Source organism: Cebus imitator, unplaced genomic scaffold, assembly GCF_001604975.1.
Source record: "Cebus imitator isolate Cc_AM_T3 unplaced genomic scaffold, Cebus_imitator-1.0 Scaffold335, whole genome shotgun sequence".
NCBI lineage: Eukaryota > Metazoa > Chordata > Mammalia > Primates > Cebidae > Cebus > Cebus imitator.
This window is the reverse complement of record NW_016107650.1, coordinates 1,670,044-1,686,411: the sequence shown is the minus strand read 5'-3', so window position 1 is coordinate 1,686,411 and position 16,368 is coordinate 1,670,044. Positions and strand designations below refer to the sequence as shown.

The 16,368-nt window shown below is 45.7% G+C and overlaps 1 protein-coding gene and 1 long non-coding RNA gene across 7 annotated transcripts in view; one reads left to right on the top strand and one right to left on the bottom strand.

Moving 5' to 3' along the window:
* Positions 1 to 4,558: 4,558 nt before the first annotated feature.
* Positions 4,559 to 16,241, top strand: LOC108287067. Its single transcript, XR_001818195.2, has 3 exons — positions 4,559 to 4,641; positions 9,781 to 9,784; positions 16,228 to 16,241. It is a non-coding gene; the product is annotated as an uncharacterized LOC108287067 (long non-coding RNA).
* The window catches only part of KIAA0319 (KIAA0319 ortholog), a 103,110-nt gene continuing 92,800 nt past the window's right edge, over positions 6,059 to 16,368 (bottom strand). For all 6 annotated transcript variants that reach the window (XM_017505240.2, XM_037730167.1, XM_017505241.2 and 3 more), the window contains 3 exons: positions 14,431 to 14,521; positions 11,011 to 11,102; positions 6,059 to 6,463 (listed from right to left, as the gene is read on the bottom strand). In XM_017505240.2, coding sequence (XP_017360729.1) covers positions 6,285 to 6,463; positions 11,011 to 11,102; positions 14,431 to 14,521 — 362 coding nt within the window. In that variant the 3' untranslated portion in view covers positions 6,059 to 6,284. The remainder of the gene's footprint in view (positions 6,464 to 11,010; positions 11,103 to 14,430; positions 14,522 to 16,368) is intronic.

Genomic DNA, 16,368 nt, shown 5'->3' with positions numbered 1-16,368 from the left:
AAAGAAAGAAAGAAAGAAGATAATTTAGCCCACAACACTGAAGAAATATTTTTTTTAATTCCTTTATTTTCTGGCCAGTCATGGTGGCTCATGCCTCTAGTCCTAGCACTTTGGGAGGCTGAGGCAGGTGGATCATTTGAGGCCAGGAGTTCAAGACTAGCCTTGCCAACATGGTGAAACCCAGTCTCTACTAAAAATATAAAAAGTAGCTGAGTGTGGTGGAACACATGTGTAATCCCAGCTACTCAGGTGGCTGAGGCACAAGAATCACTTGAACTAAGGAGGCGGAGGTTGCAGTAAGTGAGATTGTACCACTGTACTCCAGCCTGGACAACAGAGAGGAGACTCTGTCTCAATAAATAAATATATAAAAATTTCTTTAGTTTCAGTAATGGAAAGTCATCATTGTTGAGATTATAAAGATTTGGTTCCTTCACTTTGCTCTCAGTAAAGCAGAACTCTTACAGGACTGAAGATGATACAGCAGCCACTTAATTAGTTTAACTACAATGCCCTATTCCCATTCTCAATACCGAAACAAGCATTTTCCTCAGCAAAATTATGTGAACAAATGTGAACTTGAGTCAGTCCTTTAAGATAAATCCACAGTGGTTAAGTGGGCCTAAATTTAAAATAGACCTAAGTGGGGCAACCCCCCACCCCCGGCACACACTGTGGCTCAAACCTGTAATCTCAACACTTTGGGAGGCAGAGGCAGGTGGATTACTTGAGCAGAGGAGTTTGAGACCAGCCTGGACAGTATCGTGAGACCCCCATCTCTACAAAAAATCAGCCCCCACCTGTAGTCCCCACCACTCAGGAAGCTGAGAGGCGAGAGGATCACTTGAGCCTGGGAGGTCCATGCTGCAGTGAGCCATGATGGCACTACTGCACTCCAGCCTGGGTTACAGAGTGAGACCCTGTCTCAAACAATCAAAATCACCCAAGTGATTATTTGCTAACTAGATGTCACACACATGCTCCGAGTTCCCCAAAAACCCGCACATTTGTTCAATTTGGGGACTCCAGAGCTCAACTGAACCAACCAATCAGAGCTTACCTGCCTTAACCAATCAGGGCTCAGCTGTATCAACTAACCAGGCATCAGCTGTATCAACCAACCAGAACGCAGCTACACTGACCAATCAGAACTAAGCAAGTTTTACTCCTTCATTTACATATGGACCTGATTGGAAACCTGGGTGGAATTTTGCTGTAAATCCAGAACCCTCGCTTTGCTTTTTGAACCACATCTGTTTTACACAGAAGGCTGTATCTCTGTGGTTTGGAAGCTGTTCATGCAATAAAGTCTCTTTCCTTCATATTCTTTTTCAGAGAACTTCTGCTCACAGTTGCTAAAGGAGTGAGTTAAAATAGCTTGGAAAGGAAGGGATTTGTTTGAGGGGAGCTCCACACAGTACTACTATACATGAAACTCCGAAAATACAAGCTAATCTCTAGTGATTGCCAAGGGAGAGGGGCATTACAAAGAGCCACAAGGAAACGTTTATGGGTAATTATATTTGTTCAACAGTTTATTGTGGTCACGGTTTCACAGATGTGCACATACACCAAAGCGTCAAAACTGTACTATGTGCAGTTTATTTTTTTTAATTGCATTTTAGGTTTTGGGGTACATGTGAAGAACATGCAAAATTGTTGCATAGGTACACACATGGCAGTGTGATTTGCTGCCTTCCTCTCCTTCACCTATATCTGGCATTTCTCCCCATGCTATCTCTCCCCAACTCCCCATCCCCCAGCTGTCCCTCCCCTATTTCCCCCCAGTAGACCCTAGTGTTTGATGTTCCCCTCCCTGTGTCCATGTGTTCTCATTGTTCAACACCCGCCTATGAGTGAGAACATTCAGTGTTTGATTTTCTGTTCTTGTGTCAGTTTGCTGAGGATGATGGTTGTGCAGTTTAAGTGAATTATACCTCAATCTGCCTTTCTTGAGACAGGGTCTCATTCTGTCGCCCAGGCTAGAGTACAGTGGCCTAATCTCTGCTCAATGCAACCTCCACCCCCAGGGCTCAAGCAATCCTCCCACCTCAGTCTCCTGAGTAGCTGGGACTACAGGTATGCATCACAATGCCCAGCTAAATTTCTGTGTGTTTTTGTAGAGACAGGGTTTGGCCATGTTGCCCAGGCTGGTCTTGAACTCCTGGACTCAAGTGATCCAGCCACCTTGGCCTCCCAAAGTGCTGGGATTACAAGCATGAGCCACCATGGCCAGCCCTCAATATGCTATCTTAAAAAATGGCTTTATTAATGATAAGAGCTAGATTACAGGATGTAGTCTAAGTATACCCTCCCCAGAATCTAGTCACCCCACCACACTGCAGGCCTTCTAGCACTAGGGATAGACCTCCTGTTAATAGCAGAGAGCTGGCCAGGTGCAGTAGCTCAGGCCTGTAATTCCAGCACTTAGGGAGGCCAAGGCAGGTGGATCATGAGGTCAGGAGTTCAAGACCAGCCTGGTCAAGTTGGTAAAACCCTCTCTCTACTAAAAATACAAAAAATTTAGTTGGGTGTGTTGGCAGGCACCTGTGATCCCAGCTACTTGAAAGGTTGAGGCAGAGAACTGCTTGAACCAGGGAGGCACTGGACTGCAGCCTGGGCAGCAGAGCCAAACTCCATCTCAAAAAAGGAAAAAAAAAATAGCAGAGAGCCACCCACGCAGAGGAAGGCAAGCTGACTGAGCATTCTCAGTTCTTCCCAAATGCTTGTCTTCCAACAGGGAAGGAGCAGGGGATGTTAGTCCAGGCTTCCACAATTTCTTTTTTTCTATAAACAGCCAGAGAGTAAATAGTTTGGGCTTTACAGACAGTCCCTGTCAAAACTACTTTGTTGTAACATAAGAGCAGCCATAGATAATAAATGAATGAATATGGATGTGTCCCAATAAAACTTCAACACAAATCTGTATTTCATATAGCTCACATTTCAAATTTTTTATTTATTTTTAACCATTTGAAAACATAAGACCCGCTTTTCGGCTCGTGGGGTGTGCACATACAAGCCGCAGGCTGCAGTGTGCTGACCCATACTCAAGGGAAATCCCTCTACAATTTCGCATGAAGAAAACAAATTTCCCCCTAAAAATAACTAAGCATTACAGAAAATACAGACACTTTTAGATTAGTGCATATATTTAATAGTGTTATATTAGAAATGATACCTTGTCAACACATAGGGAAAAATAATATTTTAAGAAATAAAACCAAGATGAAAACAGTCCATAATAGCTTTGTCACACACAAAAAATGGCAGTCACGCTCCTGCCCGCACACAAAGGGTGGCATCGCGGCTTAAGTGGTACGTTTTCTCATCTCGCTGCATGGTTTTCAGATAGTCCTTTAGTCATACACATGCTTAGCCTTGTCATGCCATGGGTTTGAATCCTCCTTCATAGAATGTAAACCAGCAACTAAAATGCTTGTTAGCCTGTGAGCCCTACAAACACCCACTCCCTTATCCTAGGGCCTGTTTTTCACTGTCCAAAGCTCTTCGGGTGCTTTATCTCCCAAAGACCCTCAATGATAAGTGCCTACCAGTCCACAATGAAGAGTGCTGGCTGGTCATTCCATCTCGTGCTGGGTTCTGCTGAGAAATGGGGTAACAAGACAGGACCCACTCTCTGATCACTACTGTGATGCTTGATTTCCCATAGATTCAAGATCCTTCCTGTGATGGAAGGATCAGAGGCCAGGCTCAGATGGCCAAGGACAGAAAAGGAGGAGGGCAGAAGTACGCAGCAAACCAACAGGGAGGGGTGGCCCGGTGTGGTCCACAGGAGACTAGGCAGGCCATCTCTCCCTCCGTCCTTGGCTCTCTGCACCTATTAAAAGGAATTCCTCTTAGTCCTGAGAACAGAACTTTCAGGTGGCCCAAAAGTTCCACCAGAATTCGCCCTCCATCCTTCAAGGCAGGAGTTCTTCGTGTAGTGGAAAGCAGAATTCACAGTTTAAAACATTTGCATTCTGCTCTTAGCTCCCCTCCTTCTTGGCCCTGACCCCTGGCAAGCTACTTAACCTCTCTGGGCCTTCAGAGGGCTATGTACAACATCAGAATAATAGTGTCTCCTCTTCAAGGCTGCTCCTAAGAGCAACTTTACAACTGGGTATGTAAAATACATATGTTATGCAGGTGAAGCGGTAAGTGTCCACTCCCTTCTTCAGCATTATGCCCTATGACTTCACATTTGGGCTGCTGTCCTCCATGCCAGAAATCCCCATTTGCATGCAAAAAACCATACCCCTGGTCACTTGTTAGGGAAGATTCTAGGCTTATGAAGCTCAATACTGGTTTAAAAAAAAAAAAAAAAGCATCACATTTTCCTTCTAACACTATAGACAGTATTGAATTGGCTAGTTATACAGAAAGTGTAGGCATAAGCAAAAGAATTATTTTAAAAACAAAATGACACTTTTTGGTTCTACCTTTTCCCAGTAAATTACAATAAGTAAGACAGTACCATGAGGAGGAATACTCCTGGAGATGACAAAAGTACCTACAAGCTGAATTTTTTTTTAAGAGCCCATGGAGAAACACTTTCTCTGGCACGCCTGCCCTGGTCGTTTAGATACCTTGCTTATTAATCAGCAGTGCAATCCCAGTTTTCCCATGTGTTACAACATGGTATTACTTAGGTGTGGTCACAACACTCGTTTTATCTCTCATTCTAATCTTCCCACAAAGAATGCCAAAGGCACCGCCAAAGGCACCACCGAAGCCATCACCAACGCCACCCGCCTCAGGGCCAAGGGCGGATATGGAACTACCCTGACCAGTCAACTCGGCAGGCTATAATTAACTCCAGTTAATTGCTCTGGAGTCCTGCTTTGTGGGTGGGAATGTTTTAATTTTCTTTCATGTTTGAAATAAGATTTATTCAGTAGAAAAACTTAAACATATATATTTCTGATATGGAGTTTTGCTCTTGTGGGCCAGGCTGGAGTGAACTTAAATGTATTTTTTTTTTTTTTAAGACGGGGTTTCACCATATTGGTCAGGCTGGTCTTGAACTCCCGACCTCAGGTGATCCGCCCGCCTTGGCCTCCAAAGTGCTTGGACTACAGGTGTGAGCCACCACGCCTGGCCTTAAATGTATTTTTAAACATATGAAGTGAATACATCTATGTCCAATTCTTTTGGAAAGTACCTGTCGGGTGTCGGGGACCAGAGTATGGTGACCACGCCATCCAAGTTAAGACTGACTGTATTTCAGAGTTTTGGAATATACACAATTGCTGAGTTGTTATCCCTATCTATGGCAGTCCAAACGCACAGCCTACAGAACATAATAAATATTTAATGAATGAATCACTTCTACTGCATTTAATGTAAACTGGGGCTCGGTTTACATTAGAGAATTACCCTACTATACAACACCAAGAAGCTTCAGTGTAGTTTTTCTTAGAGAAAGAGAAGATAATGTTAAAATGCTACCTTCAACCTACTCGGCATGAAGCTCCTCCTCCCCTTCCCCTGGCCTCAGTCCTGAGAATACAATTCTTCCTTAGCTCTTCAACTGCCCACAGCTGCTTTCTCGAGAGAGACGGGAACTGCCACTGACATAGAATTAAAAACCAGGAGGGCTCTGCACTGTGAGTGTTGTCAGCAGAAAACGTGCTGCATGCCAGACCCTCCGCACCTCCACAGAAGACAACCCATGTCTTGTAGATAAGCTGTTTTAACAGCCGTCTGATTACAGGTCTTACAAAAGAAACCGTGTTTAGAATGCTGTTCCTTAGAGGCAGTCACAGGTGCTAAGAGAGAAATCATCCCTCTGTAAATCCTTATTTGATTGAGGTCCTCTAAGGTTCTACAGAAAGAGTTGTTCATCTTTAACATGAGCAATATGATATTGTACCAGCTACAAAAACACAAAACTCTTTTAAGTATATACTTTTTTTTTTTTTTTAAAGACGGGGTTTCACCATGTTGGTCAGGCTGGTCTTGAACTCCCAACCTCAGGTGATCCGCCCACCTTGGCCTCCAAAGTGCTTGGATTACAGGCGTGAGCCACCACGCCCGGCCCAAGTATACACCTTACAGTTTTACCCAGTCTTTATTAACGAGCAGCCCAGTTAAAAGACCAACCTTTTGTTTTGTGCCTCAAAAACCGGTCTTTTAGTACATGGAGATACACACCTAGCCCATTGTAAAAGGATGTGAATCAACTATTCGAAAAGAGTGGGTTATGTGCCGTAACTCACACTGGCTGGTTCTGGATTCAAGGATTCCTGTGGGGTCCTTCCACTTGACAACGGACTGCTCCATTATCTGTCCTTTGAGCAATAACTGGAGGAAGCACCATTTCTGATGGAACCGTTCATGGAAACCTTTGGATTCCCTCTCTCGATCTTTTCTCGGCTGAAGATTGTGTCCTGGTCACTGTCAAACTCAGACTCGGACACCATCAGGCTGGAGTTGTGCTCTGTGCTTCGGTGCTTGATACCTAGAGAGAAGCACAGAAGCCCTGAGGAGGAACGCCACGCTTCACTTCCAGCTGCCGGTCGTTCTGGCTGCAGGTCCCGTGGTGAGCACGGAGCGGTGCTTGCGCACCTGGAGAGCAATCGCCCACAGAAGCAGGAAGTTTGGGTTTCCTAGCAAGTAACTGCAGGGGTTTTGGTGCCTCACCTGAGCTTCAGCTGCAGCTTTGACAATCGCCAGCTGCTTAACCCTGGGCAAGATAGCTGAGCTTTCTGAGCCTTCAGTCTTTATTGGGAAGGTAACACAGCATCTACCCCGTGAGTTTATGGGGAGGATTAAGTGAAACAGTGCATTCAAGCTCTTGGCCCAGCCTTTAATACATCATAAGCATCCAAGAAATGAAAGCTTCTGTGATTTTACCACTTGGTTAAAGTATTTTGGTAGACTATTTGTTCTCAGGGAGTCAAACTAAGAGACGGAACAGGCATTAAATACAATTCCTACTCTCAAAGAATTTATAGTGTCTAGCCAAGGGGTTAAGACATAGATTTGGCTGGGCCTGGTGGCTCATGCCTGTAATCCCAGCCCTTTGGGAGGCTGAGGCAGGAGGCTCACTTGAGGCCAGGAGTTTGAGGCTGCAGTGAACTGTGGTTGTGCTGCTGTACTCCAGCTTGGGTGACAGAGCAAGACCCTGTCTCAGGAGGAAAAACAAAAAAGACATAAAAGGCACAGGCTCATGAGAAGATGGCTCATAACAGGTAAGACATTTTTTAAGTCCTCCGTAAATTCAGAGGCGATAAGCACATATACTTATGATGGGGGCTGCTGCAGTGACCATTCCCCTAGGGTGATGCTGCAGAACCTTCTCCTTATTCAGCTAAAACTGGGTTCCTGTCTCACTACCAGGAAAGATGAGGCTCTTGGACACATAGAAAGGTGAGAAAAATGAAACTTATTGGGCAAAAAGTAAAGAAAGAAAAACTCCCAGCAAATACAGAGGGAGACCTGCCAACACCGTCTCTCCTCACAGATTGAATTCCAGGTGACCACACAGGAACTGAAGAGGCAGGCTTCACCCCACTGCAAATGACGCACACTTCCCGTGGCTCCCTCCCCTTCCCGCAGTGCGCAGGTGGACATTATTGACAGAGAATCAGCTGGGGAAGGGTGGGGCCTTCATCAGGACCCAGCAGTCCAGTTTTTCTGCCTTCAGGCTGTTTTAGGCTTGAAGGTGGCATTTCGCCAGGGACCCTTGTCTGTTTCCTGCCTCTATCAGTCAGATTTGAAGAAGGAAGAGAAGTTAGGAAGGCAGGGGAAGGGCATGGAGTGTGCAGAGGCATCCAGGAATATTTAGAAAAAAAATAGTTTGTAGCAAATGATTCCTGCAGGAAATAATGAAGGAGAGGCTGGAGAGAGGCAGGGAACTCACAGAAAAGCACGTGAATACAAGGTTTGGATTTTATCCTCTAAGCAGAGGGATGACAGACACTATTAAAACGTTGTTCTAAGATATGAATAAAACCACAGTGTACAGGATGGAAGGAGAACAGACAGTAAACACAGAGGCTGCTGGGGTCTGAATGTTTGCACCCCCACAAATTCATGTGCTGAAATCTAATCCCTAAATGGTGGTACTAAGAGGTGGGGCCTTTGGGCGGTGATTGAAGGGGATTAATACTCACATGAAAGAGGCACCAGAGGCCAGGCATGGTGGCTCACACCTGTAATCCCAGCACTTTGGGAGGCCAAGGAGGGTGGATCACCTGAGGTCAGGAGTTCGAGACCAGCCTGGCCAACATGGCGAAACCCTGTTTCTATTAAAAATACAAACAAACAAAAAAAAAATAGCTGGGCATGGTGGCAGGTGCCTGTAATCCCAACTACTTGAGAAGCTGAGGCATGAGAATCGCTTGAACCTGGGAGGTAGAGGTTGCAGTGAGCTGAGATCGTGTCACCGCACTCCAGCCTAGAGGATAGAGACTGTCTCCAAAACAAAAAGAGGTACCAGAGGCTGCCTTGCCCTTTGCACCATGTGAGGATGCAGGGAGGAGGCGCCATCTATGAGGAAGTGGCCCTGGCCAGATGCTGAATTCGCCTTCCCAGCCTCCAGAACTCTGGGTAATAAATACCTGTTGTTCATAAGCCTCCCCGTCTGTGTCGTTTTGTTAGAGCAGCCCCCACGGGCCAAGGCGGAGGCAGTGCAATGTAGGGGAAGAGCCCGACCTCCAGCCCACCTTCACCACTCACCAGCTGCGTTACTTGGGCAAGTTGCTAAACTTTCCTTTGCCTCAGTTTCCTCTTATGTAAAATGGGGATAATCATTGTACATACTCATAGTGCTGTGGGTAGGATTAGAATTCAATGAGTAAAGTGCTTCAAAAGTACCTAGTACATATTCGACATTAAATATCTGTTAATTGTTATTATTACTATTGGTTCACAGGTGAAACTGTACGGACCTGAACTAGGGTGGTGATGGTAATGATGAGGAAGGAGGGCAAGAGACTAGCAAGGTGGGGGGTCTGGAGTGGGGGGCAGCGTGTGTGGGCACCAGTGACAGGTTTCAGACTGGGGCGGTGAGGATGGGGGTTCGATGAATAGACATGGGAATGTCAGATTTCAAGATAAAGGTGGTTGTGACAATGCAGCCTAAAGCACCTTCAGCTCTCAGGTATAAAGTCAGTTGATGATACTGCTGATGTTACGCAATGCAAACGGCGAGCACTCAGCATATGCGACCATGCCTACCTCCTGCGACGCGCTCCTGCCAAAGCACTGTTCACTACACTCTGTACACAATCGTTCCTTCCGACCCGAGTGCTCCTACCGGCATCGTCCACGCATTGGCAGAACTCCTGCACTCCAGTACAATCATCCTCCCTCACGCTGTGAGCTGCTGTAGAGGCAGGCTCTGTGCTTCCTCCTCTCCCAGTGTCCAGGGCCTACCCCGGTGTCTGCGCACAGGGCAGGCATTCAACACTCACTGTGAACAACGTTTTGCACCTCACAGCTCTGAAAATGATTATATCTTCCACAAAAGCTCACTTAGTCATGAACCCAGAATTACGGAAAATCTACAGAATTGGTGTTCAGCAGCCTCAGAGGGCCAAAGAAGTTTCATTAAGTATGCAACAGTTAAAAAAAAAAAAAAAAAAAAAAAAAAAAAAAAAAAGGCCAGGCACCGTGGCTCATGCCTGTAATCCCAGCACTTTGGGAGGCGGAGGCGGGTGGATCACAAGGTCAGGAGTTCAAGACCAGCCTGACCAACATGGTGAAACACCGTCTCTTTTTTTTTTTTTTTTGAGACAGAGTCTTGTTCTGTCGCTAGGCGCCAGGGTGGAGTGCAGTGGCATGACCTCTGCTCACTGCAACCTCCGCCTCCCAGGTTCAAGCAATTCTCCTGCCTCAGCCTCCTGAGTAGCTGGGACTACAGACATGCGCCACCACGCCCAGCTAATTTTTTAAATTTTAGTAGAGACAAGGTTTCACCATGTTGGCCAGGATGGTCTTGATCTCTTAACCTTGTGATCCACCCGCCTCGGCCACCCAAAGTGCTGGGATTACAGGCGTGAGCCACCATGCCTGGCCAAAACCCCGTTTCTTAAAAAGAAGGAAAAAAGTATGCAACAGTTAATAAACGAGAGTGAAAAAGTTAACCGAGGTGGGCAAGAGGCGCTCGTAAGCACAGGGATCAATACACGTTGTGAGGAAAGCTGATTTTCTGTGAAGCCTTTGTGTCTATCTATATCAATGGCTAAGTAGATAACGCAGCTGCTGAAAAACGTGAGACTTTAAAGTGCAAGTGTCTTCTTGCTGCATTTCCGGCCTAGCAGACCTAAAGGGAACAGCATTCAGAGGCGGATTGTGGGAGCGTCTTCCACTGTCCCCCACCCTCCAACCAGGAGTAGAAAAGTAACTGCGTGCTGGGGGCACCTCTGTTTAAAGAGCAGTCCTTGCCCTGTGGTCACTGGTTGGTGCTCAGTTGTAACACTTCATATCCCTTATCCATGCATGCCTCGAAGTATCATGCCAAAATATATTAAATTTATACTGAAACTACTGCCTCCCACCCCCAAGCCCTGCGTTAGCGTATTCTCAGGAGATGAAAGTTGTTTTCCTTTTTCTTTTTTTTGAGACAGAGTAGCCCAAGCTGCAGTGCAGTGGAGCAATCTCGCCCAAGTGCAAGCTCCACCTCCTGAGCGCAAGCGATCCTTCTGCCTCAGCCTCCCGAGTAGCTGGGATTACAAGTGTGTGCCACCACAACCAGCTCATTTTTTTTTTTTTTTTTTTTTAGCAGAGACAGGGTTTCACCATGTTGCCCAGTGTGGTCTCGAACTACTGAGCTCCAGCGATCCACCCGCCTTGGCCTCTCAAAGTGCTTGGATTACAGGCATGAGCCACCATGCCTGGCCTGAAGGCTGTTTTTCATCACAGAATCCCAGCCTCACTCTTCCCTCATAATCAAAGTGCTGATTCCAGCTGACCATTCTCCCTCCATCCTGGTTAGCTCACAGGCATACCTAGGTTAAATCGTGTGAAGGTGCCAGGCAATGATTCCAGAGACTGTCTTACCATATTTGGGCCTCAGTTCCATTCTTTCCTGTTCATCCATGTTATCCAAGATGGTGTACTTTGTTTTCTTCCTGATTTTAGTCCTTTTTTGTCTGAAAGGAACAATGAAAAGCTCAACTCAGATCTTTAGAAAGGTAACTGAGATCCAGGATTTAAAACACAGGAAAGACACTGAAGGAAGCATTTTGCCTTTATTAGGAGGTAGTTTGGGTCTTTTATTAAGGAAGCATACACAAGGCCAGGTTGAAGCTCAGAGGGTCATTATGCATCTTGGAGAAACACATATCAGGGTATAAACAGCCACATCACTCTTGCCCCACTTATGCACGGGTCTTAGTTAAGCCTCAGGCTACGGTGCCAGGACCTTTAGTGCCATTCTCAGCACCTGTGTGTTGGCCCAAGGAGCTCCTCTTCATGAGTAATTCCTTACTCAGAAAAGCCTGGATGAGCAAAGGTTCCCCTGAACCTATGCGACCCTGCAATGTCCAATGGCTCAGTAATGAAAAGATGTCATGAACTGACAATCAGAAAAAAAAAAAAAAAAAAAAGCAAAAATTGGCCAGGTGTGGTGGCTCATGCCTGTAATCCCAGCACTTTGGGAGGCCGAGGCTGGTGGATCACTGAGGTCAGGAGTTTGAGACCAGCCTGACAAATCTGATGAAACCCTGTCTCTACTAAAAATAGAAAAATTAGCTGAGCATGGTGGTGGGCACCTGTAATCCCAATTACTCAGGAGGCTGACACAGGAGAATCGCTTGAACCCGGAAGGCAGAGGTTACAGTAAGCCGAGATCAATGCCACTGCACTCCAGCCTGGGCAACAGAGCAAGACTCTGTCTCAAAACAAAAAACAACAACAACAAAATACCAAAAATTATAATAAATTCCCACAATTAATTAGCAACAACTGTTCCCTACTTTTTTCATTTTTTTCCCCCTCCACATATGAAAGCTAGGCTGGTCCCATATACCTTATCCTATGTACAGAGACTGTTCAAAAATACACATCGAAACCATGCTGAGTCGTGTAGAGAACAAGACAGTAATTTCACAGCATAAAAGTAATTTTCTGAGAGCATGATGATCAGCAGCATGGGTCTTAATTTAGCACTTACTAGCTGGTGACTTTGAGAAAATTATTTGAGACTTTTGTGCCTCCATGTCCTCACCTGTAAAATGGGAGTGAGAAGAGTTTCTTTCTCACATGGTTGATGGGAGGAGTAAGTAAGATAATACGTACAGAGCACTTAGCCATTAATGACAATGGCAGATACTTAATAAATGCTCACAGTTATCCCTACTGTCATCATCTTCTGCTTGACAGACATGTCGCAAAGCTGCGGATGTTTACTGCCACGTACGGTAGGGTCACACCGTCCCATATGTCTCTGGGAAAACTTAATGGAATTGAGGCCTCTATGTGCCTGTGCCTGGCTCCCTTTCCCCAGTCTTACTTTTGGGAACATAATCACAAATAAAACTAAAATAATCTGTAAGTGATATCTGAAAAACAACTATTAAAATATATATATATATATTTTTTGAGACCGAGTTTCACTCTGCTGCCAAGCTGGAGTTGAGTGGCCCAATCTCAGCTCACCGCAACCTTCACCTCCCAGGTTCAACCAATTCTCCTGCCTCAGGCTCCCAAGTAGCTGGGATTACAGGCATGAGCCACCACACCCAGGTAATTTTATGTGTTTAGTAGAGATGGGGTTTCACCATGTTGGCCAGGCTGGTCTCGAACTCCTGGCCTCCAATGATCCACCCTCCTCAGCCTCCCAACGTGCTGGGGTTACAGGCGTGAGTCACCATGCATGGCCTAAAATACACTTTTTAAAAATCACGTCTTTGGAGAGCATCCGTGGTGTTTACATGAAAGAGTGGACCTGATGCTGTCTTCTAAGGACTTGAGTAATCACTTTCCCTACAAGTCTCCTGACTGAGGGTTGAGCATGGAGTTCTGGAAGATTCGGCCAATGAGGCAGCGCGAGGCTTCGTCAGCTCCATGGAAAAAGGAAACACCTGAAGCAAAAATTCTCTTGGGCGGTGTTATTGCCTCAATTACAGTTTCAAATTTATTAAAAATGATTCAGGTAGATTATTGTTTCACATAATGAAAATAATCAAAATCTGCTATTTGTAACAGTATGCTTCCAGATCTTCTTCCTCTACTGAGACCTGGAAGGCCACTTAGGTACTTGTGAGATATATATATATATATAATAGATGTCTGTTTTTATCATGGTTCCTGGCTAATAATTCCCACGGCCCTTATTATAATGCTGGGGCACTTTGGGCCTCAGAAAACAGAATTTCCCTCTCTCTCTGGCCTTCTCCTGCCCTCCTTTCTCCCCAAGGCAAGAACCTTCTCCTGCCTTTCTGTCTCCAATCTGGCTACAAAGAAATTCTCTGACCTACTTTGTCTGATTATAGGTCATAAAACCCTCATTTCAGGAGTTCTGCCTCCTACCCAGGAGGATGGAGCGCTTTACAGAGGGGCGAGAAGAATCTGGACAGGCCTTGCTGGGCTTGCCCACTCAGCCTGTTAGTATCAGATCCTACCTACCCTTTATGTCCAATTACTTTTATACATAGTTATAAATCATGCCTATAAATATCCAATGACGCCTTCATAGAAGGCCCAAGATAAGGGGGTTCAGAGAGCTTCCGGACAGCCAAACGTGGGGTTCCCAGAGGATGGCACGCCCAGAGAGGGCACGGAAGCTCTGGGCCCCTTCCCCATACTGCACCCTGTGCACCTCTTCATCGGTATCCCTGGTAATATCCTTTGTAATAACCACTGTGTTTCCCTGAGTTCTTTGAGCCACCCTGGCAAATTAGCTGAACTCAAGAAGAAAACTGAGGGACCCAATTTACAGTCAGAAGCCCAAGTAAAACAACCCGGGGTATGTAACTGGCATCTGAATGGGGTGGGGGGCAGTCTTGGGGACAGAGCCGTTAACCTGTGGGATCTGACATTATCTCCAGGTAGACAGCATCAGAACTGACTTGGAGGACACCCAGCTAGCGTTCACTGCACCCTGTTGCTTGCCTGGTGTGTGGGGAGATCTCCCAGACATTGGTCACAGCAGTCCTCTGTTGATTGTTGCTGAGTGAGAATACAGTACCGGTTTGGTGACTCTAATGTGAGACCGGCAGAGAATAACATTAGATTTGAAACAGAACCGTTGAACCTCCTAGAAGTCACAAGAGCTGCCATGAGAAAAAGCTGCCTCTAATATTCCGTTTATGTGGGCAGAAAGTGCATGATAAGGTGTGCTTAAGGTCCAGTTTGTCTTCACAGATAATGTGATTATTAAACAGCTTAGCAGTTTAACAAGCCCAAGTAAACAATGCCTAAGCTGCCATAACACTCAGTGTGGGGTCTCTGTTCCCCACAAATAAGCGCCCTAGGTACCTCTTGCAGCAGCGGATGCAAAGCCAAGCGAAGCCTCCCGTTAGCACAGCAAGGGTAAAAGCCAACACTGTCACATAGAATATACTCCACTCTGAAACACAAGAAAACCGGAGAGGACACAGTTATAGGCTCCTTGTGGAACAACTTTATTCTGATGATTGACAACAAATATTTCTGAATCCCTATGAGTAAAGGCCGCCTGTGGCCTCCGTCTGTAACAGTATGGAGTTGATAGCGTCTCATCAGGCTGGTAGCGGAGCACGGCAAGGTAAAACACAGATAAATCATGAACCACCTAAAATTGCCCTGTTTTTATCTATTGGGTTTCAGGACCTCACGGATCACAAATTTCATGCTAACCTGGGAACAGAATAATCTGAAATAACTAAAAGTAGTCAGTTACACAGTAATGCCTTTTATATAAACACACACATGTCACATCAAAATATTCGTTCCAGAATGCCAAAAATCACAATCCCCACCCCTAAAAGTTCTGGCTTGGTTTTAATAAAGCATCTGTATGGCTGTTTAGGGCATGAAAACATTTTTCACAGCCAGAGAACAATTCAGAAACTACTTGACCCTCGTTCTTTCCACATCCTTGCAGAAATCTAATGTGACAACCTCTGCAACAGTAATTCAGTGGCAGAGAAGCCCAGTTTACTAGAGAGCAAAGTTTAATAGGCTGGGCATGGTGGCTCACACCTGTAATTCTAGCACTTTGGGAGGCTGAGGCGGACGGATCACTTGAGGTCAGGAATTTGAGACCAGTCTGGCCAACATGGCCAAACCCCATCTCTACTAAAAATACAAAAATTAGCCAGACATGGTAGCACACACCTGTAGTTCCAGCTACTTGGTAGCCTGAGGTAGGAAAATCGCTTCAACACAGGAGGTGGAGGTTGCAGTGAGCTGGGATTGTGCTAATGCACCCCAGCCAGGGCAACAGGGCAAGGCTCCATCTCAAAAAAAGAAAAAAAAAGTCTAATTTTATTAAATGTTATATAATCTCACTAGACTAATGATCCAAGAGCTGGCTATTTTCTGCTTTTTCTATAGTATTAAATGGAAACAGAATTTGGCAGTCAGCTCTTACTACCTTTGCTGCCAATTACGTCCATCTGGTTCCCCAAACAACAAATTTACTTAGTAGACTGCCATTAAAATACAATTTTCTCCCCGGAAGGGATCTCAGAGGCACCAGCTTGGCCAGCTGTGGCTCCAGTTTTTGGTGCCTGCCTGTGTGAACAGCTGGAAGAGTGGGCCAAATTCTCTTCTTTACCTGATTCAAGCAGATCCACACCAGGGGCCACTTCACCAGCAAATCACACTGAGCCTCAGCCAAGGCAGGCGTAACCCGCAAATGCAGCCCATGGCCCAGGCAGTTTTTTCTTAGAAATGCCAGCAATAGCGAGCTAGTTCTGCTCTGCCAAAGGGAATTTTCTCATTAGGAAGTTTTACGTAAAAGCCTAAAGACACACCAAAGAGTAGATTGTAAGAAGGGTCTTAACTCACTACAAAGTAAGCTGGTTGACTTGGCTTCAGGTGAGAAAACACTGAATGTTTTATAGCTGCAAAGCTAGGCAGACAGTTCTCTTTTTTCCTCTTCTCTTCTCTTTCCCTTCCTCCCTCCCTCCTTCCTTCCTTCCTTTCTTTCTTCATTTTTTTTGAGTCAGGGTCTCACTCTGTCCACTCACTGCAGCCTTGACTTCCTGAGCTCAGGCAATTTCCCCACCTCAGCCTCCGGAGTAGCTGCGACTACAGGTGCATGCAACCACATCGAGTTGATTTTTTAAGACAGGGTCTTACTACGTTGTCCAAGCTGGTTTAGATGTCCTGGGCTCCAGTAATCCTCCCGCCTCAGCCTCTTGAGTAGCAGAGGCTGTGAGCATGCACCACCATGCCTGGCTTATTTTTTAATTTTTTGCAAAGGTGAAA